At 38.8% G+C, this 23,717-nt stretch overlaps 1 protein-coding gene across 7 annotated transcripts in view; it reads right to left on the bottom strand.

Moving 5' to 3' along the window:
- The window catches only part of BICC1 (BicC family RNA binding protein 1), a 329,904-nt gene that overhangs the window by 14,374 nt on the left and 291,813 nt on the right, over positions 1-23,717 (bottom strand). For 6 of the 7 annotated variants that reach the window (XM_055274350.2, XM_055274352.2, XM_055274353.2 and 3 more), the window contains 10 exons: positions 23,447-23,578; positions 20,516-20,702; positions 18,480-18,641; positions 17,790-17,986; positions 16,730-16,862; positions 16,015-16,171; positions 13,819-13,984; positions 10,491-10,530; positions 9,957-10,111; positions 3,028-3,184 (listed from right to left, as the gene is read on the bottom strand). In XM_055274350.2, the coding sequence (XP_055130325.1) occupies positions 3,028-3,184; positions 9,957-10,111; positions 10,491-10,530; positions 13,819-13,984; positions 16,015-16,171; positions 16,730-16,862; positions 17,790-17,986; positions 18,480-18,641; positions 20,516-20,702; positions 23,447-23,578 (1,486 nt within the window). The remainder of the gene's footprint in view (positions 1-3,027; positions 3,185-9,956; positions 10,112-10,490; positions 10,531-13,818; positions 13,985-16,014; positions 16,172-16,729; positions 16,863-17,789; positions 17,987-18,479; positions 18,642-20,515; positions 20,703-23,446; positions 23,579-23,717) is intronic. The other variant, XM_055274351.2, reaches the window with a different exon arrangement.

Raw genomic sequence — 23,717 nt, 5'->3', positions numbered from 1 at the left:
ATGAAGTGATAAGAATGATGCTGGGGTTCCTGGATTTAATTTAGGACAAAAATAAATCTGTCTCGGGGAAAACTTTTAAGATAGCAATGCTGAACTTTTCCTTGGTTCTGCAACTGATTTGGTGGGCAAAGGTTTCAACAAACTGTCTGTGGCTCTCAGACCCAGTGACAAGCAAGTGCTGGTGATGGACTATTGAACCAAGCCAAGTAAGTCTCACACATACACACACACACACACACACACACACACACACACACACACACAGCCTTGGAGATTTTAGTGGAGTGCAGGCATTCCACCTCCCAGACCAATAATGAGCTCTTGCCTGTGTGGGAAATCTGTCCTCTTACACCAAAGATGTGGCTTCAGGAGAGATCCCCAAAGAGGTGAGGGAGGACGACACTGACCAAAGCCAATCAGATCCCTCTAGTCTACTCTGGGGATCCACGCATCTGCCAAATCTAGGAATCTTGTTCTGCACTGTTTTGGGTGTCATTGATCACTTTCTCCGGTTGTTTTCATCTCCCAATTGAGATGTCCTTTATGATTCTCAAGTGGAAGGCATTTCCTGATAAGGTTTTTCTCTTAAGGATAGCTGTTTATCTCTTGGGGTGAATGTGTAGAGAAAGGACCCAAAACCAAACCCCAAGATACTGAGTTCTGGGACACTCCACCATTTAAAGGTGAAGCAGAGGCCCCAAAGTCATAAAAACAGTTTGAGGAGGAGTGACTATTGAGGTACCGGGTCAAAGGTGACACAAAGCCACAAAGTGGACTGTGATAAGCAAAATGGGGTGAGTGACCACCAGATGTGGGATGTGACAACATCAAAGTGGCTAAAAGGCTGCCCATATAATTTATGGTCCAAATGATACATTTACTTTTTTTTTCAAGAGTAAAAGAGTGACTGAGAATTGTGCTGCAGCAACTGGTATAAATAGGGATGCCCAGGGAAAATGGAAACATTGGTGACCTGGACAAGGGTGTTAAGAGAAATTATTTAAAACTATGCTGCTCAATACAGTAGCCATTGGCCACACATGGCTATTGAGCACCTGAAATGAGCCTAGTGGGAATGAAAATGCTCTGTCAGTACACAATACACTGCGGATTTTAAAGACTTTGTACAACCTAAGAAAGAATGTCAGCTATCTCAAATAATTTTTATATTGATTGCATATTTAAAAGGAATCTTAACATATGTTGAGTTAAATAAATTATTAAAAATCATAAAAACAAATATTTGAAAATAAAATGTTCATAGTGATAAATGTTCAAAGTAGCCTATAACTTACTTTTACTTAATTTTTCTTTTTTGGTCTTAACTACTTGTAGTTTCTATAGTCTCTCTTAAACTCCCTATGCCCTAAAAAGTGACAAAACCCAAATAACTGTGCTTCATTAATCATTCCTTTTTATTAATGTATCCTCCATCTTAATCTTGAACTTCTATTCAACTGAGTAGTACAGTCAATTTAATTATCCAATGTTAAATGAAGGGAAAGGAGATAAAGACAGAAAAGGAGAAGCACCAAATGAATGTATCTTGGGCTAGAGACTGGACATCATTTACACCCCTCCATCTGTGCCTGGCACCAGCCTGACTCTCATCTTGATCATACTGTCAGTGGTGGAGCGTCCAGCCGGTAACTAATGGGAAGTCTCCAGGCTACTATTGACAGTGTATTTAGGAATGAAATAGTTGACCGTGCTTTCTTATTTACACTTGGCCAACAACCTGATTACTCCTTTCAAATCTGAGACTCCTGACAACACAGCTGACATGATTGATAGTAACGTAAAAACTGACTGTTACTGAGCGTCTACCATGCTCATCTAGATTGCCTAGCTTCAAGAAGTCTTCAAATATTCTACATGTTTCAGGATTCCAAATTTGTCAAAAACCCTGAAAAAAGGCACTGGGGCGTATCTTGTGATGACAATGTCAGCTCTCATCTGTTTATACAGCCCAGAAGTATGGGTGCTGTTGTAGATAAAACAATGGGCTCATGCTGAGTCTCAGCCAGATTTGCTAAAAGCCAGAACCCCCATGCTGTAATAAGTTAATTTTTTTCCTGTTTATGCTAATTCAGCAACATCTTGTCTATTTACAAAATCAAACCCTGTTATTCACCTTTAGTAGCCACCCACTGGACAGTCTTTCTTCAATGGTCTAAGATGCTAATTCAATCACATTTTTCTCAACCACTTTTTTTTTTTTTTTTTTTGAGACAGGGTCTCGCTCTGTCACCCAGGCTGTAGTGCAGTGGTTCAATTACAGCTCACTGCAGCCTCAAACTCTTGGGCTCAAGCGATCCTCCCACCTCAGTCTCCCACGTAGGCTAAGACTACAGGCGCATGCATACCACCATACCCAGCCTTTTGTTTTTTTTTTTTTTTTTAGTAGAGATGACATCTCACTATGTTGCCCAGACTGGTCTCAAACCCCTGGGCTCAAGCTATCATCTCACCTTCGCCTCCCAAAGTGCTGGGATTACAGGCGAGAGCTGCCATGCCTGGTCTCAACCACTTTCTTATGTCCTTGTCTTTTTGTCACCACCTGGATGCATGTATGTACATTACCCACTCATGCATTCATTTCACAAACTTTTACTGAGCACCTACCTACTAGGTGTCAGACAGTCTGCTAGGCATTTGGGAAGAAATATCCAATAAGGCAGAGCATAACAAAATACTTGATGTGGACACTTCATAAATGTTTACAAAATGAACAAATACAGTCTGTGGTTTGTGGAGCACAAATTTCACAAGGAGATACAGACAGGTAGATAAATAATTGCCCTTCAGTATGGCAAGTGCTAGCATGAAAGCATGCACAAAATGGAGTGAGAGGAGAGAACCAGGTGGCCTGCTTCACTGGGAGAAATGAGAACGGCTTCACAGAGAAGATGGCATGTGAATTACACCAAGCACTTGAAGTCAGAGAGGCCACAGGGCTGCTCCAACCCAAATAAACACATTCTAATCTGGGGATACCTAAAAGTGTGCATAAAACACAAAGCTCACTTGATTTGTTTTGTTTACGTTTAGGGCTGCCAATAGAAGCTGCAAATTCACTATGACTTCCAGATCCGATTCCATTTCGGTCTCTCCAGTTATCAGATTCGCTTCCACTTCCCAAGTGCTCGCGACTGTTGGACCGTGAAAGGGACATCGATGAGCCCTGTAAACAGACAAAGCCGGATAAGGAAATGTTTAATCAGGTGGGTTTTTCAGGGTGGGAGGAGAAAAGAATCCACATTACACCACTGCCGTTTACTTCTCTTGCCAACCACCGCAGTTACTCATGAGTGCTGACTCTCGGGAAGGCTGTGCAACCTGTCTACAGCCTTTGCCCTGCAGCACTAAGGACACTTGGTAGTTTGCACAGTGAAGTCTTTTTCTTTCATTATGCGGAGTAGATTCTGAGGGAGAGTTCTGAGAGCCCCCGGTATAAATAATACCTTCTATAAAATTTGGAAGAGGGGATGCTGAGACTCCTTCCAATTTTGGAGACCACAAAGCAAATCTTCCACCTGGTAGAGCAAAGATTTTCTGCCTTGTATCACACAAGTAAGAGAAATGGTGATGTGGCAAAGCTGGCTTCTCAAAATGCTAATAGAGCCTGAGGTTGGAAGGGGAGCTGTCATTTCCCGTGTCATCCTCCCCTAAACAAACAAGGATACAATCTCTCTAACAAATTACATACCTGGAGTAATTTATCTTTTTAAATTCTCCACAATAAAAACAAAAATAATTTAAAATTTGCACTGAACTTGCATTTATTCATCCTTTCATTTATTTAATCACTATATTATAGACACCCTACTTGGTATTACCTAGAGTATTAAAGTCAAGATTCTCTGATTTTCAAAGTATTATATTCATTAGGTAATTCCAAGAGAATCCTTTACTGTTCACTTCAATAAACTTACTTAATTCAATCTTGCAATGGCATAAAGAGAGCTCACTATGCCCTCCTTTAAAAATTTCTTTCTTTAGGGCATCCTGACACCCCAGGCCCCAGGTTTTCCACCTACCTCACCGTGTCCTTTGGAGGATCTTCCTATTTTACATTCTAAAATGTCAGATTACCCTGTACCTGGTCCTAGGATCTCTTCTCTTCCCTCTGTCTACTTTCTTGTTAAGTAATCTCAAGTCCTTTCAAAAAGCAATGACAGTAGTGATTCCTAAATTTCTAACTCTAGATTTGATTTCTCTGTTGAAGTTTAGAATCATAGGCCGGGTGCGGTGGCTCACACCTGTAATTCCAGCACTTTGGGAGGCCGAGGTGGGTGAATCACCTGAGGTCAGGAGTTCAAGACCAGCCTGACCAACATGGTGAAACCCCATATCTACTAAAAATACAAAAATTAGCTGGGTGTGGTGGTGCGTGCCTGTAATCCCAGCTATTTAGGAGGCTGAGGCAGGAGAATTGTTTGAACCCAGGAGGCAGAGGTTGCAATGAGCGAGATCGCGCCACTGCACTTCAGCCTGGGCGACAGAGTGAGACTCTGTCTCAAAAAAAAAAAAAAAAGAAAGAAAGAAAATAATTTAGAATCAGAGGTGCCAGTCTGACACTGCCATTTTCCTGTCTGACAGGCATCTTAAACTCAGTGTGCTTGAAACCAAGTTGTTGTTACCCATCCCCATCAGCTACCCTCAAACTTATTCTTTCAGAATTCCTATACCCCAGCTAGTGACTCTACTACTCACCCAGCTGCTCCAGCCAAAAGTCTAAGGGTCATCCTTGGTTCCTCCTTCCCTCAACACAGCCAATCCTTCAGCAAGTTTATCAGTGTCATCTCTAAACATACCCCAAGTCTGCCCACTTCTATCCACCTCCACAACGTCCCAACTGCCTCCCTAAGGGCCATTTTAATTCTACTCTTGCTGCTTATCCCCCTACAATCCATTTACCATGAAGCAACAAGACTGATTTCTTAAAATGCAAATTAAAACAAATATGCCTCTGTGTAAAGTCCTGTGATGTATTTCCACTGTGCCTTACCATAAACTGACAGGCTCCATAATCCAGCCTCTGCCTTTCTCCAATCTCTTCTCTGATGCTGATGCTCCCCAACCCTACCCACCTCGGCTTCAGGAACTCACCGGCTGGTTCTGACTCCCGGATGATCCTGCCAGTTGTTCCCTTGGCCTACTACTCTTTCCCCAGATCTTCATGGCCTTTTCTTGGCATCTAGGTTTTAGCTTGAATGTCATTTGCTCATAAGGTCTGCTTTATGACTATCCAATCTAAAGTGGTTCTGTTTCATATGTAACAGAGACGCTTGTTACCTAATGACTTCTTGTTTGTTTTGTATTTCCCTCTACCCACAAGAAAGCTCCATCTGCAAAAGCAAGAACCTTGTATTCAAACACTGTATTACCAGTGTATAAAATTGTGTCTGGAACACATAAGGTGCTTAGTATTTGTGGAATTATTGAATTAATCTCAAGGACTCCTTTCCCTACAACTATGGGATACCTTCACTAACTTCTGGCAATGGGTATAGGGAAATGAAGTTTTCTGAGACCAAAAACTGGCATTTTCAATGAAAGTATCTTTATTATTTGTATATCTTTGATAAAATATCTTTAATATTTCTACTCCTAGATTTGTAAGATTTAAAATAATTAGACAACCTCGTTACTATCAGTGCTAGGGAAGTTGAAAACCACCTTTGATTCTCAATGCAGGTTTTTATTTGCTCTGAGAATATGTGACCATTACTCATGCTTCTAAGAGATGGGTGGCAAAAAGGAAAAGAAAATCCCAAACCTCTTTGTAGCTTTGTTGATGTGACATAGTTACTGCAGGTCAAAGCAGCCTTTTGTTTGACTTTTGGTATCCCAATATAATATAAGGGGACAGGGTCATATTTTAGAATCTTGGAGAAAACAAAAAAAGCTTGAAAGTGCCTGTTTCTTATCTAAGGGATCTCTCTGAAGTAGATTAATTTCTCAAAGCTGCCCTAAAACCGGAAAAAATTGCTCAAGCCGAGCTTCTCAATAATATTGAATACAGAGTTTGAAGTATCAGATTCTTGCCTCAAGCAAAGTTGCTACAGCAGGAAACATTTGGTCCCTGGCACACTGAGTGAGCAGCCCTCACCCGTCAGGACCTATTGGTCAAACACGCTTGCTCTTTTTATAGATCAGCATTCTCCTTGTTCATTTGCCTTTATTTTTCTCTTGAAAAAGGAAAAAAAATAAAAAGGAAGGTGTTTTTAGCTACTCTCCAACTTAAAAATATTAGTGCCATAAGCAAAGATGTGGTCTCTATTTTAATAAAAATCTCCCTCTACTTTTCCCCAGGCCCTTCCCCTCTTCCTAATCTATAGAGGCAATACTCGCTGGATGCCCTATTTCTGATCCTTCTGAGCTATGGAAGAATAAAGGAAAAGACATACACAACCACTGCTGCAGAAAATCAGACCATGCTATGTGAGGGGCCCTTTCTTACATTTCAAAGAATTTGGGATACATGAGGAAAAGCTCAAGTCTAACTTATATACCAGGGAGAATCTAGAACACCATTCAGAAAAAAGAAAAAAAAAAAACTTGATCATATCTTTCCATTAGTAGCACTTAAAGAGGCAGTGAAGAAAAGTAGATTACATGGTTAATGTCCATGCTGGAATCCAGCAGGTCTCACCCACCCTCCCTCCCAAATTTCAATGTGAATGGGCTGCTAAACACCAGCCAGGATAAGGCAGGCTAGCCAAGATAGCCAAAGCAAGAAAAGCCATAGGAAGGAAGGGCCCTGCACATTTCTGCCCACAGAAAGTGATCTGTGATCTACCTGTCCTTGGGCAAGTGCTGGAGCAGAAGAGCCTTTTGGGCTCCTATGCCTATTCCTGCCCTTATCCCCATAGGGTTACATCCCTTCATGGCAGTGTTTCCTGTGGGACACGTGCATCACATTTATACTAGGTTCTTGCTGAAAACACAAATAGATACCTCTTTCTCACTCCCTACCTTTTGAGTGAGATCCTAGGAGAAAAGTCTGGATTATTAAGCCTTCGAGTGATTCTTATGTTCATAAAACTATGCAACATGGCTCTAGATTAGTTACATACCACCCTTTGCTATGGACTCTCTTGGGTTAAATCATTAGGAAGAGGAGTATAAGCAACCTTGAGTAAGACACTTAGCCATTCTGGGCCCCTCTTTCCTTACTAGGAGTTTGTGGGGATTGAATAAAATTGTGGCTGAACTAAATGAATGTGATTTAAGATAATTACTACTATTACCTTAAATTCTTATGTGTTCACATAATACCCTAAGATATTCCTTTGAATATGAAAAAGCGTAACTAGGCTGAGTGTGCAGAAATACTTCCACTAATGAGCATTCATAAACATAATCTCATCTTTCAGCAAGCCCTTGGTTTTCTTCAGGATAAAATAAGTCCTCCACTGGAAATAGTAACAGCCACTCAGTATCAGTAAGAACTGGCCAGGTGTGGTAGCTCACTCCTGTAATCCCAGCACTTTGGAAGGCTGAGGCAGATGGATTGCTTGAGCCCAGGAGTTTGAGACCAGCCTGGCCAACATGGTGAAACCCTGGGTCTACTAAAAAAGAAAAAAAAAAATACAAAACTTAGCTGGGCGTTGTGGTGCATGCCTGTAATCCCATCTACTTAGGAGGCTGAGGCAAGAGAAACACTTGAACCTGGGAGGCACAGGTTGCAGTGAGGCGAGATCGTGTCACTGCATTCCAGCCTGTGTGACAGAGTGAGACTAATAATAATAATAAAGTAAAATATTTTAAAATATCACTAGGCCGGGCGCGGTGGCTCACGCCTGTAATCCTAGCACTTTGGGAGGTCGAGGTGGGCGGATCACCTGAGGTCAGGAGTACAAGACCAGCGTGGTCAACGTGGTGAAACTCTGTCTCTACTAAAATACAAAAATCAGCCGGGCATGATGGCGGGTGCCTATAATCCCAGCTACTCGGGAGGCTGAGATGGGAGAATTGCCTGAACCCAGGAGATGGTGGTTGCCATGAGCCGAGATCGTGCCACTGCACTCCAGCTTAGGGTGGCTGAGCGAGACTCCATGTCAAAATAAATAAATAAATATTTTTTTAAATATCACTAAGAACCAACAACACATCATGCTAAGCACTGGATGCCCTCTCCAATGCCCTTCTCAGCACAACCTGAATGAGACACAGCTCAGATGAGTGAAGTCACTCACCAAAGCTATACATCTGGTCAGAGGTGGTTATCAGAACCCTGCACTTGACCACTCCATTACCAAAATGAACATCATTTTCAAGTTGTCCTACTGTTGGTCTTAGCAGAACTGAATGCACATTTCTGAAGTAAATACTTCATCTGTGAAACTACAGGAACACAGTCAACAACCTGGCACACTTCACTCTGTCAAAAGCAAGGATGGACTGAAAGGAATAGCCATATCGTGCATCAGGTGAAACTCTAAGAATGAGCACAGCAGTTTATGGTCTCTGCTAACAAAAGGAGATGTTTATTTTCTCTCTGTGTTATAATGCAAGAAAGAAGAGTGTACCTCCTGGAGCCTCAACATTTTTCATAATGGTTCCTGCATTCTGCTGCTGAAGGTAACTTCAATCTTTAAAATACAGCCTGCCAGGTTGCTACTATAACTCTGACAATGAAATTCACAGGAGACTCTTTCTTTAATATTTCAATAGTATTTTCTTTATCACTTACTCAAAACAGACAGAAAAAAGCAGCATGTTTGCTTTTGTGTTTCATCAATAGCCTAATTTATTACAAAGAAAATAGGTGGAGAAAAGGTCAATCTACAAATGCTAGTTATTAGACCAACAATTTTGAAACCCTTAACCAGTATTTGTTTTTTGGCCTACAGTGCTCTCTCTGGTTGAACACTGGGACTCTTGGATTAATCATTTTCATCCATGTTTGGGTTTGTACAGTCTCCCAGCATTGTGTATGTGTGCACGCTCTCTCTAGCCCCACCCCCACTCCCAAAGGCTTAGAGCCAAAGTCTGATACTTTGAAATGGAAAAGGCCTGCTTGGTGAATCGCGTGTAGCCTGGCTGTGGAGTATGGAACTCTACATCCCTTCCATATGGTAGGAATGCCAGCTTCTCAGTCTCACCCCGAGCAGGGCAGCGAACATCTGGGAAACATAAAAATTTTGGAGCACTTGTTTGAGATACTTCTTGCTGTGTTCTTGGCACATCTGAGCACACTGAATTTTTAACTCATATCTGAAAACCTATTTTTGTTGAATATTTGCCTTTTCCCCCTATGGTGACCTTGCTAGTGAAACCCTTGGATAAAACGACTCTTTATACATTTTTATGGAATATTACATCTGCCTTTTGCTTAATCTTAGCCCTACGCTTATCATTTATGACATATCCCACCCTCAACAAAAACTCACATCCAAATTTACATCTCTTTAAGAGCTGATCAACAACTTTGAGAGAATACAGATAAAAGATCATAATATACAAAAGTGCATCAGTTTTATAACAGAGTGTTTACAAGAATAGAAATAAAAACAAGTCACCACTAATCATTTTCCCTTATGTACATAAAGAATGAGGGCAGGGGAGCCGGGAGCGGTGGCTCACGCTTGTAATCCCAGCACTTTGGGAGGCCGAGGCGGGCGGATCACGAGGTCAGGAGATCGAGACCACGGTGAAACCCCGTCTCTACTGAAAATACAAAAAAAAATTAGCTGGGCGTGGTGGCGGGCGCCTGTAGTCCCAGCTACTCGGAGAGGCTGAGGCAGGAGAATGGCGTGAACCCGGGAGGCGGAGCTTGCAGTGAGCCGAGATCGCGCCACTGCACTCCAGCCTGGGCGACAGAGCGAGACTCCGTCTCAAAAAAAAAAAAAAAAAAAAAAAAAAAAAAGAATGAGGGCAGGGGAAGGACTGACCTCTTTTGCTGAGAGAACAGACAGGAAGAATGAGTAGGACATGACTCTACAAACCTCATAAGTGGTTGTCATTGTGGGCTTATAGGACACATGATTGGCCCTTCTCAACTCCTTGATAGTTTCAGCTGGCATGGATTTAGAAAAACCCAGGCCACTCCAGGTATTTGTGGGTGTTCTGACCTCCGTCACCACTGGTTTCTTTAACATAGCTTTGGAAACAAAATAAAACCAATGCTTGGTATGTTTAATGCATTTCTTAAATAAAATACTGATGATAAGTGTCATTTCTTTGATATATGTGAAGCAATTATCACTGAATGTTATTTCTTAACACAAAATGCCTAAAAATATCTTAAGAAACATTTTATCCAAAGTAATGATAAATGAAAAATGCTAAATGATTTCTTAATTTGTCTAATGCTAAACCATTCAACAAAATATATTCAACAGAATTTATGCAACTTGAACCCAAATATTCTAGGTTTCTTTTTATGAGTTTTCAAGTTGTCAATTCATCATGAGTACTCAAAAAACATTTGTGAGTGTACTAAAATACAGTCAAGTGTAAGTTATTAGTGTATTACATACCTTTGGTGGCTAATAGCTTCTTCTGTTCATAGTCAAATGCCTGAAAATGAAACAGAAAATACCTTTATTGACAGTCTCTCCAAATGTCATGCCAATACTCCATGGTTAGAGAACAAAGGTTTTGACTGTGTTCCATGAATCTGCCTGAGACATACACCAAGCTTTGCACAATAATGCCACAGAAATCCAAGGTACATCTGTAAGTTTAAACATGCTTCCAACACTAATTAATTAGTAATAATAAATTACCACTTCTGACTTTAAGGTTGACTTTAAGAGCTAGAATTTTTCCTTAAAAAAAGAAAAAAAAAACTCATTTACCATAAATAGCTAGCACACCAGAGCCAATGTCTGCTAGAGTATAGTGAACAGCCTAATAATAATAATGTGGGTTTTGAAAGAATACATTTCCAAAATGCTGTCGTGTATCTATTGGCCCCCTTAGGGTCTCAAAAATCCCCTCTTCATTTAGGTAAGCGTGGCCTGAAGTGGTATGATGTCAAGATAACTTAAGAAATTATTTAACCTAACTGGCATAGTCTTTGCGTTTGAAGTGAGATAAATGGCAGATGTCTAACTTTAATTTATAATGACATTAAGCAATGCCATAAAATTAAACCTAGTTACTGTTTCTTGCACAGGGCTAGGATAGCACCATTGATTCATTCCATTAAAACTGAATGAGTAACTACAATGTAGTCAAGTCTATGTGAGGACCAAGATAGATCATTTTGAAGAAAGTAGTGCAGATACAGCTACATTTCAAATCTCTTCTGAGTGTTATCAACTCCCCAATTTAGGAACTAGCTAAGACTTGATCTAAGCATGTCTCAAAGGCCTACCAGAAGGACCAAAGGCCAATTGGCAAGAGCTCTTTAACCAGAAAGACTACACCATCATATATAAGGTACTTATATAATCTATGGTCTGAAACGGGACATTTCTGAAGGTGAAATGTGCTGTGAATAGCAATTAGGCCAGGATAATAAAAGTAAATAGGGGCTGTCCCAGACAAACAAGGACATGTGGTAACTAAAAACACAGCCATGTATCAGGAAAGCCAGATTTTTAGATAATATTTTTGATGAAGTTTTTAAATCCTAGGACTAAAATGGCATTGGGAGTTAAAATCAATTTTTAATTATTAATGCCTAAAGGCAAGGTATACGGAGAACCTAAATTTACTTGTTCAACAAATATTCGTTGAGGGCCTACTGGTTAAAGAGACTATGCTCATCTTTGTGGAAGAATACAACAACGAATCAAAAATAAGCTACAGCCTCGATGACTTGCAGTTTTTTTTTTTTTTTTAGACAGCGTCTCGCTCTGTTGCCCAGGCTGGAGTGCAGTGGTGCAATCTCAGGTCACTGCAACCTCCACCTCTCGGCTTCTATCTCGGCCTCCCAAGTAGCTGAGACTACAGGCGCCCACCACCACGCTGGGCTAATTTTTGTATTTTTAGTAGTGACAGGGTTTCACCATGTTGGCCAGGCTGGTCTCGAACTCCTGACCTCAGGTGATCTGCCCACCCTGGCTTCCCAAAGTTCTGGGATTACAGGTGTGAGCAACTGTGCCTGGCTGATATGCAGTCTTAGGAGGGTTAGGAAAGAGAAATAACTATAAAATAAATTAGAAACTGAAATAAGCATAAAAAGAGAGCTGGGGATACAGCACTCCAAGAGCAATCACGAGATAGAGATCATTTTCAGCCAAGGAAATCAGGCCAAGTTTTCAATCCTTCTCCCTGTCAATGCTCAGTGAATATTATCATTGATTTCTTAGTGATTTTAAGAGTCAACTGTTCACTAACAACATAAATACATCTAGTTAGGCTGAAACTCAAACATTAAGAACATGCTCATCCATCCTAAAAGAAAGAAGCAAGAAAATGGTTCACTGCAGGTATAAATCTGATGGAAAAGGTGACAAGAACCACAAGACAAAAACCATTAAAAGATTATAAAGGGGATTTGATATTTGTTAAATAAATTGTAATTCATATTAACTGAAAATACATCCACCAGAGAAAATGTAATAAATGTCTTTTTTATTTTATTTATTTTTAATTTTTGAGACAGGGTCTCGCTCTGTCTCCCAGGCTAGAGTGCAGTAGTGCAATCTTGGCTCACAGCAACCTCTGCCTCCCAGGCTCAGGTGATCCTCCCACCTCAGCCTCCAAGTAGCTGCCACCATGCCCTGCTAATTTTTTAGAATTATTCTGTAGAGATGGGGTTTTGCCACGTTGTCCAGGCTGGTCTCAAACTCCAGGACTCAAGCAATTCACCTGCCTTGGCCTCCGAAAGTGCTGAGAATATAGGCGTGAGCCACCGTGCCCGGCCTTAAATGTCTTTTTTAAACACTGACACATTATAAAGGTCATGGCTTTTATTTAAAAGAAATTTCATCGAAAAACAGGAAAATGTTCCAATGCAAAAGATTAAAAAAACAGAGAAGGAGGACTAAACTGCAGATTGCACTGGAATTAAAGTAATATAGTTTGGCTCCATGAATTAATTTCTTTGACACATCTATGAAAGCTTTTCTGTTTCTAGGATTTTGTGGAACGTTCTTCCTCTTTTTTGGTGGTGAAAGATAAAACAGGTAAGTCTACTCAGCAATTCTGGTCTGACATCAAATGTTTATAGGCATCTCTAAAAGCACAAAGCACAAATCCTTATCTTTCGTATTGTCATCTATAATTTCTGCATTTTCATGGTCAATAGTCTATTCTGAGTAATTAGCCTAATAGTTTGAAAATGGATACACAGAAAGTTCCTATTGAGGAAGCTGTTTAATCATAAAAATTATTTAAAGGAAGTTGTTTTTATAATCATAAAAAATCTGTGAACCAACACAACCATCAATAATATTCATTATCTACTTTCAAAGAACACTCCACATTCGTTATTCTCATAACTATCTTTAAATGGCACCAAACACGTTTATCATCTTCATTACATAGAAAATAGTATATCTATTTATCCAAGACTATGTCATGAAGCAATAATACTTAGAAATGCAGTCCCGCAAACTCATCTAAAAATTTTTTAAGTAACACATGAATAATGTTGTTTGCATAAGACAGTGACACAGACCATCCTGCACCATTTTTAATATATTTTAAAGAGTTCTCACTTAAGCTAAATACTGCTTTTCATTTTTAATGTTTATAGCAAGCTAACTGCTACATATATATTTAAATTTCATTTTGAATGTAGCACAGAAGGAAAACCTAATTTCTGCACTACTACTGAACACTCACTCAATTCTCCATACCAGAACCTAAACACGTGACATTTGAATGGCTTTCCTATTTTATTACCATTACCTGCATGTTGACATATGATGGCCGTGGAGCAAGGTGGGCCCTTTCGGAGTTTTGCTGGGCAGCTGCTGCCCTCTCTGCAGCGCGCTCACTCCCTGGAGCCTTCTTGTCAGCCAAAGGGCTTTCAGTAGCACTCAGTTCAGGGTCTGAGAGCAACCTGTCAGTGCTGCTGTGAAATAAGAGTGTGGAATTTAACACTCCACTATATATACAAATGTACTGAATGTTTCCTACATGCCACATTTACTATGCATGTTTACCATCATCAGCTATTTACACGTAGTCTCTCATTTAATCCTCACAACAATGCTATGACACAGGTACTATTGTTATCCCCACTTTGTGGATGACGGAAGTACACTGTCCAAGGTCATACCTCTAATGTGAATGGTAGAGATGGAATTTGAAATCAGGCACTCTGACTGTAGGGCTAAAGCTTGAAACTATTTCATGATGCACATTCAAACACAATATATATAGTATATATGGTATACTGCATATGATATAGATGGAATAGATGTACAGATGAGATTTCTAATTTTTATACATCAAGGAGACATCAATGATTCATCCATGCAAAGTCTAAACAGAGATCCAGTCAATTTGAAGGCATGTAGATGATCCAATTCATGTGTATGAAATATGTATATGATGGTAACAAATAAATGTAGCAGATAAGAAATATTCTTCAAAGTCTGTTGAGGGGGACAGGCAGAGCATAAAAGTGCTTCTTACAATGAGCAGCAAATATGTGAATTACAACACATGATATGTACAGAATGTACGCACCTCAAGTTCAAATCTAACTGCACCTTAGACTCAAAATAGGGATTGTAATATCAATCAAGAACTGGTTTGTTTATTCATTCATGATTTTATTTGTTCAACTATTCAGTTGCTGTGCCAAGGGAATTTAGAGGAATTTAGAAAAGTATTTTGGGAATACAAAAAGAGGGACAATGAACTTCGCTTGACAAAAGTTGACAGAGGCTACAGAAAGGACATTTGAACTGGGAACTTAAGAGCATCTGCAAGTTGTCTGGTGCCAAAGGCCAGGAAAACAGCAACTCAGAGGGAAGAGCATAAGTAAAGGAAAGGAAGCAGGCAACACAGACCATTGGTGGATTTGAAGCCAGAGTGTGACAAGATTAGACCTGTTTTTGAAAGTAAATTGCTGGAGCAAAATAAAGGATAGATCAAGCTAATAAAAGACTGGAGGCAGGGAGATCTTTCTGGAGGCTGCAGCTTAAGCCAGAAGATGATGATAAGAAGGTTCGGGACATACTCAGTGATGACAAGAATAGGTACCTATTTTAGATGCTTCAACAGTTTCAAGGAAGTAAAACTGTTTCTCTAGTCTATAATAAGAACGTTAATTTTGGGTAATAGCGCCATGTAAAGAAAAACACAGATAAAGGAGAATTGGACAATGGTGGGTAATAATGATTGACCAAAGAGTTCATAAAGGAAAATGGATTTTAGTAAGAATGGGAGGAAATAAAACCATGTATGCTAATCTTTGCACAAAGACACTCTAGAAGGGTATACCAGGAACTAATAAGACAGCAGAAGAAATCAGGTGGACGGAATAGGTGGGAACAAAACCTTACACTGTGGAAACTGCCCAAAACACATGGAGGAAAAAAAAAAGAGTAAGGACGATACACTTTAACTGTGCTATGGTAAGGAAGACTTATATTTAATATTTAATACAACTTATGTATTTATAACCAAAGTGATTTGGAATAAACAAAGTCATGATAATGTCAAGCATTTATTTAAAAGTTTGCAATTAACTACCTTGGGAAAAAAGAGAGCCACAGTAAGAAAGAAATTCAAAGCCAAATGAAGGAGAATTCACAGTGGGAACATTTCTAACAGCAAAAATCAGAGAATAAAAATGGCCCTGCTGATTACTGAAGAGCAGAGAGAATGCTACAGTTTCAGAGTAATACAGATGGTTTAGAGGACACAGATATAAATCAATTCATTAAATGGGGAAGGGACTACAGAGAAGACAGAGAAGGGTGAAAATTATCAGATATTATTCCTTAATATTTTTTTTAAAAAAGGATAAAATGAAAACACCCATGGATGAGATCAAACATGACTTGAATCAAAGAGTACTAACTATAGAGTTGAGAACAAATACATATCGTTTCAAAACATCAAGGGCTCTTTTAAGATTAAAATACATACTGTAAGTGTGAGTTTTTCGTGCCTTGCAATAGTTCCACTGTCTGCCTTTTGGCACAGGAAACCTTGGAGGGACACAACATCTGTTTCAAGTCACCAGCATTCCCAGAATGGGAAGGACTTCGCGGCATGCCTACTTCAACAAAAGCATCATTACAACCTGCAGAGGAGAAGGAAAAACAAGTGAAACACCTAAACAACAGCACCTTCCAGTTGACAATTATCTGCAATGGAAACAAATCAGAACCCTACTCTATGGAGACATGATTAACCTGACAGAGACCTCTTCCATCTGCAAAGAAACACCTTAACAAGTTCAGGTTGTCACAAAAACTCAATTTGAAGAGAAGACCCGCATATGTTTTAAAGATTTGGTGGGGAGGTGGTAAAAAGGTTATAAAAAGATACTCTACTTGGGGGAACTATATATGTAACATTTAGTAAGTTGATGCTTTTCTGCTACACAATTACCTTCACTTTAATTCAGGAACTTACAATGTAATGGGGAAATGATTCTTTCTGTGGAAAGTGCTTTTCAGTTACTCTTTCAGCATGCTCTTTGAAATTTTATTCAGGATGTTGTCTTTCCACATAATTGAGGTAGGATGAATCATAGCTGTTTAGCAAAACCAACTCAAAAACCACTGCATAGACTCTCTACAACCTCCTTTTTCCAAATAACAACCAAAATAAATTTCAGAAGGATATAGTTCCCGACCTTCAGTGGGGCTTGATTTGGGAGATGTCTGCTCAGACCCACTTGTCTGGATGGATGGATCCCCATGATTTGCACTTAGCACTTTTTCTCCAAGTGATGAAGTGGATATTGCACCATATTTTATATTTGGAGACTAAAATAATAATAGAAAATAACATATAAATACAGTCACAATTTTACAGAGAGTCAAATCAAGAACACAATCCCATTTATAACAGCCACAAAAAAGAAAACCACCCTGGAATACTTCTAACTAAGGAGATGAAATATATCTGCAAGGAGAACTACAAAACACTGCTGAAAGAAATTGTATGTGATACAAACAAATGGAAAAACATCCCATTCTCAGGGATCAGGAGAATCAATATCATTAAACTGGCCATATTGCCCGAAGTAATATACAGATTCAATGCTATTCCTATCACACTACAAACATAATTTTTCCCAGAAATAGAAAAAACTATTCTAAAACTCAGATGGAACCAAACAAGAGCCCAAATAGCCAAAGCAATCTTAAGCAAAAAGAATAAAACTAGAGGTATCATACTACCTGACTTCAAACTATACTATGAGGCTGCAGAAACCAAACAGCATGGTACTGGCATAACAATAATAGACATATAGACCAAGGGAACAGAATAGAGAATCCAGAAATAAAGCTGCACACCTACAACCATATGATCATCAATAGAGTTGACAATAACAAGCAATAGGGAAAGGAATCCATGTTCAGTAACTGGCGCTGGGAAAACTGGCTAGCCATATACAGAAGAATGAAATCAGACCCCTATATAAAAATTAACTCAAGATCAGTTAAATATGCAATTTCCCCATGTAACAAACCTGAATATGTGCCCCCTAAACCTAAAATAAAAGTTGAAAAAAATAAATAAAATTCATTTTAGGTGACAGTTTAAACATGTTGTAACTTTACCAGGGGTTTATCTCTTACAAACAGCAGAGATCACACACACACATTCCAGCATGTTTTAACTTTACCAGGGGTTTGTCTCTTACAAACATTAGAGATCACACACACATTCTAGCAGAAAGCAATTACCTGTGCATGTCCATTTAAAGCAGCAGAGATTTTTTTGCCTTCGGTCTGCATACTGTTGATATGGACATCAACAGGAGTCAAGCCAGGAGGGGGAGATGGAGCCGTGTGCCCATAGGTGGGCACTCCAGACAACAAAATATTAGTCAATGTGCCTTGGGCAGTAGATGGAATCATAAGGTGTGGTATAGCAGAAAAACCTACAACAACATTTTATGATGATAGATATTAGGAAGAAACTCAGATTCAACTATTATTTTTATTAACAATAAAAATATCATTTTTGTTGCTGCAAGTTCAGAAAAGAATTCAATTTTGACACCTCTGTAAACAGAGGTACTATTTACTATAAAAACACAAAAGTGTTAAAATCGGACAACACTATGGAGAATATTTAATCCAACCCTCTCATTGTACAGATGTAGATGACTACCAGCAAGTTACTCCAACTAGAACCTAACTACCAGGTCTGCTTATCACATTTGAAGATGGTATTTCACTTGTATGAAAATCTCAAACTGCTTTGCTGTGCTTCATTTTAACTAATTTACATATCAGGGAATTTCTGTTTCAATGGAGTATGCTTTGAACCCCAATTTTGCCCTAAGAAAACTGAGCCATTTGTAAATTTTATTTAAAAAACTGGTAACACCTAAGAATACACATCTTGGAATACACTTAAATGATACTGACCTGTGGCACTTGAAGTATTAGCAAGTGGGGGTGCCCATAATGTGGGGCTGGGTGTACCAGAACTTGGACTTTGCAAAGGACTGACTGAGCTATTAAGAGCATTCAAGAGTGAGTTTGGGGTTGTTGAAGTGTTCAGAGATAAGGTGGTGGGTCCCAAAAGACCTGTAACAAATGAATATATAAAGTCAATTTACATAAGTTTAAGATTTTAAAATAGAGATGGCACCAATATTGCCACTGGGAATGCACAATATAATCTGATATTTTCTAAATATAAAATATGGATGACAGATTTTCTTTCAAATATTTACATGGGTTTTGCATCATACAGCTCCAACAGAGGAAGCAACTTATCCACAAAGAGTTGCTATCAGAAAATGGAAGATAGGTGTGCCCAGACCAGGATGGCAGTTAGGGTCATTGAACATCACCAGGTGCTTTACATTCATGTCAGCTACCCAGGATGAACAAAATTCTGCTCAAGTGGAGACTCATTTTTATTCTTCTGCATAACTCATTTGTCATCTGCTTACAAACAAACCCTTTTCAAACTACTCACATGTAGCAGCGACTAGGGAATGCTTTCCTGTGGTAGGATACATCTATTTGTCCCCGCTGCAGACAGGGTAGGCTACCAGAACAGTTCCTAAATGTATTTCAAAACATATACATGACTTCTCTGGGCTCCATCTCAACGATGAAAATTTCTTCAGGAAAAAATACTGTTGTTTTTTTTTGTTGTTATTGTTGTTCTAAGGAGTCAATGCCTGATTTAAATAAAGAAATTTTCCTTCGGGCATTTAAAATATGTTCTAGAATGAAATGTGGATTTGTATACAAGTTTCCAGGAATACATGTAAAGCATAAAGTATATAACAGGATAGGTATAGCAATGAAAACATTTTAAAAATTCGGTTACTGAATCTTTGCTCACTTGTTTTCTCTCTAGTGCAAGATGAACTCGGTTCTTGCTAAGTTACCTAATTGGCATTTCCTGACTCACAGTCGTCATTGCTATGTTATTATGACTCTGTTCAGGTCCCAGTGGAAGGAACAACTTTGGTAGATTAGGGGCCAAGATAAAAAAAAAAAAATCTTTCTTTAATGATGTCTAGGCCGGGCTACTTGGAAAATCAATCATATAAGAGTATCAAATTTCTTAAAAGTTAAAAGCAAGAATAGCTATTGGAAAAAAATTTTAAAGACTGGAAGAATAGCTATTGGAAAAAAAATTTTAAAGACTGCTGAGAGTATTCTTTTTTGTCTCAAATCAACACTGAATGACCCAGGATGATTTGCTAGGAGTACTGATTAAGGAAAATAAATGCAACTGAGAAATGTGCAGGAAAGAAACAAATCTAGCAAAACTGTAATACAGCAACTAACTTCAGCCTATGAAATAGCAATCCATAGATGAGGACATAAATATCACCATGACTATTAAGCAGCTCATTCTACTTTCTTGACTAAAGCTCTGAGATGATGACGTTTGTTCATTCTTCTATTTTCTATTCCTCACATTAGATAGAAATACAGGTCTGACCTCTGGCTAGATTTCCTTTGTGTCTGGGTAAGGCAGGCCTAACCACTGGAGATGCGGGTTCTGCTTATTTTCACCCCACTCCCCACCCCTCATACAGATTTGCAATTACTTTTTAAAAAGCAAACTGGATAATCTTTATCTCTAGGGACTGATGGCAATATTGCAAATGCAGGAGAGAACAAACATAAATTACAGTCAGCATGCTTACTTCAATCTCAATGGCATTCTTAATTTAGAACAAACACAGCCACTGAAAATAAAATAGTCAGACCTTGATTATTTATGCAAACATGGGAAGAATCTGGGTAACAAACCCACAGAGATTAAGAAACCCCAAAATGGATTCATTCAGGTTGTATGGCTTTTCACCTGATCTTAGAGCCCAAAGGAAAAAAAAATAGCCTTTAAATGTAGACCCAAATGGTAGAAAGAAAGGGAACCAGATAAGCATTTCCCCAGTGACTGAGACGCGCTGTAATAATAAATTGTATACCTAGTCCAGTGAGTCCAAGGCCTGCTGAAGCTAAGATATCCAGGCTGGGACATGCCAGGCCGGCAGGGCAGGATGCTGGGGATGGACTGGTTGCTATGGTAACCCCACTGCTTTCAAGTCCGAGGAGACATTTCCTTGCTTCATACATATTTAACGCATTTCGCTCAACACTTTTCACAATCACAGACTATGAAAACACATAATGGGGAAAAAAAAGTGACATGCAAGTAGTCTACAATGAATGGGGGAGGGGAGGGAGGTGGAAAATGAATACGCTAATAAGAATTCCACTCAAGGGACATACCAATGCTGCTTTTAAATCATCTGCAAATTCTAACCACTTAGTGCTTAAGATTACTCCTTTTGGTAAAACCCTAAATTATTAGTTACCATTTATTGGGCATGTTCTGGGTTCCAGGAGCTGTGATAGCAGCTGCATATATATTCCCATTCTCAGCAAAACCTTATAGGGTGGGAATCATTATTCATATTCAGTGAAGTTAAGGGACTTAGCCCAGGTCATGGCACAGCTGTGAAGGGGCAGCAAGAGGATGGGAACTTGGGTTCCCTTTTTACAGCCTCTCATCTTTACACTAAAGCTTCCCCCTTGCATCTTGTCATTACATACCAAATCAAACTTGTGACCACACATAAACTGCATAATCATCATCACTTATGTTTGACATTTATGGTTTACTAGTTAGCTAACAGACCTTGAGGTATGACTATTCCTCATTGGTGACATATCTATGGCAAAGCTTATGGTAAAAAAAAATTCTAAATAATAAATCATTTTTCTTCTTCAATGGACTCATTAAGAAAATTTGAAATGTGAACTCAAAGGGGAAAGCCCTCAATGGACCAAAAAAAAAAAAAAATTGTGGCTGAGAAAGTGGTTAAAGCAGTAGTTAGAATGGGGGCCAGCTGGGCATAATTAAATGGCCCTGGGATGCTGCAAGGCTTTGGAGTTCTCATTTACAATCTATTTTTCCCTGACTTCTGCTCATTTCTTAGTGAACTCCTGGAATTCTTCTGACTGTCCATCTTAATATGCACAAGGCCTCTAATGTCTCTCCTGTCTTTAACTTTTAGTCCTGGTATCTACAGTGACTCTGGTCAACTCAAATTAGTCACACATGAAGCTTCATGATACATAAAATTAATGTCCTGTTCCCTAACTTTAAACTCATTATGTCAAGTTCACTTAGAATCAATGCTATCTTTTCCTTTAAAGTTTTATTTTGGAGAAGGCAAGATCATTTTTCTTCAGTTGGACAGAGATTACCACATTATTTACATATACCAAATTATATAAAATACATATTATATATACACCATTCTATACATGTAAGATTTATAGTTTCAAAATTTAAAAATGGTGTTATTTTCTTGTTTCTGATTTTTGTTAAATAGAACATTTCCCTTGTTTACTTTGTTCCATTCTCCTTTCTATTGCCCCAAAGGCAACTCATCATGATTTTTGTGTGCATCCTTCTAGACAATGCTTTATACTTAAAAATGTATAGACATATATATACACATATATATATACACACACACATATATATATACACACACATAAAAATGCTGCCATTGAATACATACTATGATGCAATATACTTTTTTTACTTAACACCATTCTCGTGTTGACTCCTGGTGCAAAGGTGTTTTCAGAGTGTATAATCAGAAGCAGAACTACTGCAGGTAGGGGAATCAATATCTTAGAATAATGGGATGATAAGAAATCGCTCTTCAACAACAATACTAATGTAGAAACATTCCTCTTTCCTCATTCTTACTAGCACTTAATAAAAGATTTATTCTGAGCTGGGCACAGTGACTCACACCTGTAATCCCAGCACTTTGGGAGGCTGTGGTGGGTGGATTGCTTGAGCTCAGGAGTTCAAGACCAGCCTGGACAACATGGCCAAACCCCATTTCTACAAAAAGTACTAAACATTAGCCAGGTGTGGTGGCACATGCCTGTGGTCCCAGCTACTCGGGAGGCTGAGGTGGGAGAACCACCTGAGCCCAGGAAGTCGAGGCTGCAGTAAGCCACGATCACACCACTGTACTCCAACCTGGGTGATGAAGTGAGACCCTGTCTCAAAAAAAAAAATGATTTATTCCATTAAATTTTTACTCTACATGTAGTTACTGAAATTTTACAACACTCTGAGGAGAGGTTCCAAGAACGCTGAACTTGAGACAGTTCAGTCCTTAAAGTATTTACAAAAAAGCACAGGCACCTCTCCTTTAACTCTCCAGGTTGTGCAGGAGATGGCATATAGTAAGTAGTCTAAACAACTTCTGAATTACATTGGACATGTACACAAACACACACACACACACACACACACACACACACACACACACACACACACCATGTAAGTAGCCTTATCAACTCTTGGGTAACTCAGTAAAGCTTCAAGTTACCAGGTTCCAAATTAAGAGCAAATGTTCTTTCCTTCTCATTTAACTATGGAAAAATAATGGCTACTCTAAATGGACTGCAAAAACCAACACATATATAAAGAAAATGATGATCTATAATGAATACTGTTACAAATTTATATTAGATAACTAAATATATAATAACATATATATTATACAAGTTGAGTATCCCTTATCTGAAATGCTTGGGACCAGAAGTGTTTTAGATTTGGGGTTTTGGGGGATTTGGGAATATCTGCACTGCTTGGTCATCCCTAACATGAAAATCCAAAATCTAAAATGCTCCAATGAGCATTTCCTTTGACTGTCATGTCAATACTCAAAAGGATTCAGCTTTTGGAGCATTCCAGACTGGGGATATTCAACCTGTATAGAGTAATAGTTTCATGTATATGAAAATACATGCTTGTATGCAAAATAAAACTATACAGCATATGATATGATACATAATTCTCTGGGTTCAGACTCTGAACCAACCTTGCTTGGCTGTTTGGGCTTTGGTTTAATACTGATGAAGACATCAAGCTGTTCCATCAACTGCGCAATGAATTGTGGATCTACTTCAATTTCTTCCTTCATATCAAACATCAACACAAGAGGAAGACAACCCTAGAAAATGTCATAATAGAATGTGTAGGAGGTAAAAATTTAATCATTTAAACACCTGATAATTTAACACGCCTACAAATAATGCACTATTTTACAGATTTAAAGACTAAACTGAAGTATTAAAGCTGAATTATATAAG

Source organism: Symphalangus syndactylus, chromosome 4, assembly GCF_028878055.3.
Source record: "Symphalangus syndactylus isolate Jambi chromosome 4, NHGRI_mSymSyn1-v2.1_pri, whole genome shotgun sequence".
Taxonomy (NCBI): domain Eukaryota; kingdom Metazoa; phylum Chordata; class Mammalia; order Primates; family Hylobatidae; genus Symphalangus; species Symphalangus syndactylus.
The sequence above is the reverse complement of the archived record's forward strand: the minus strand, read 5'-3'. Positions and strand labels throughout refer to the sequence as shown.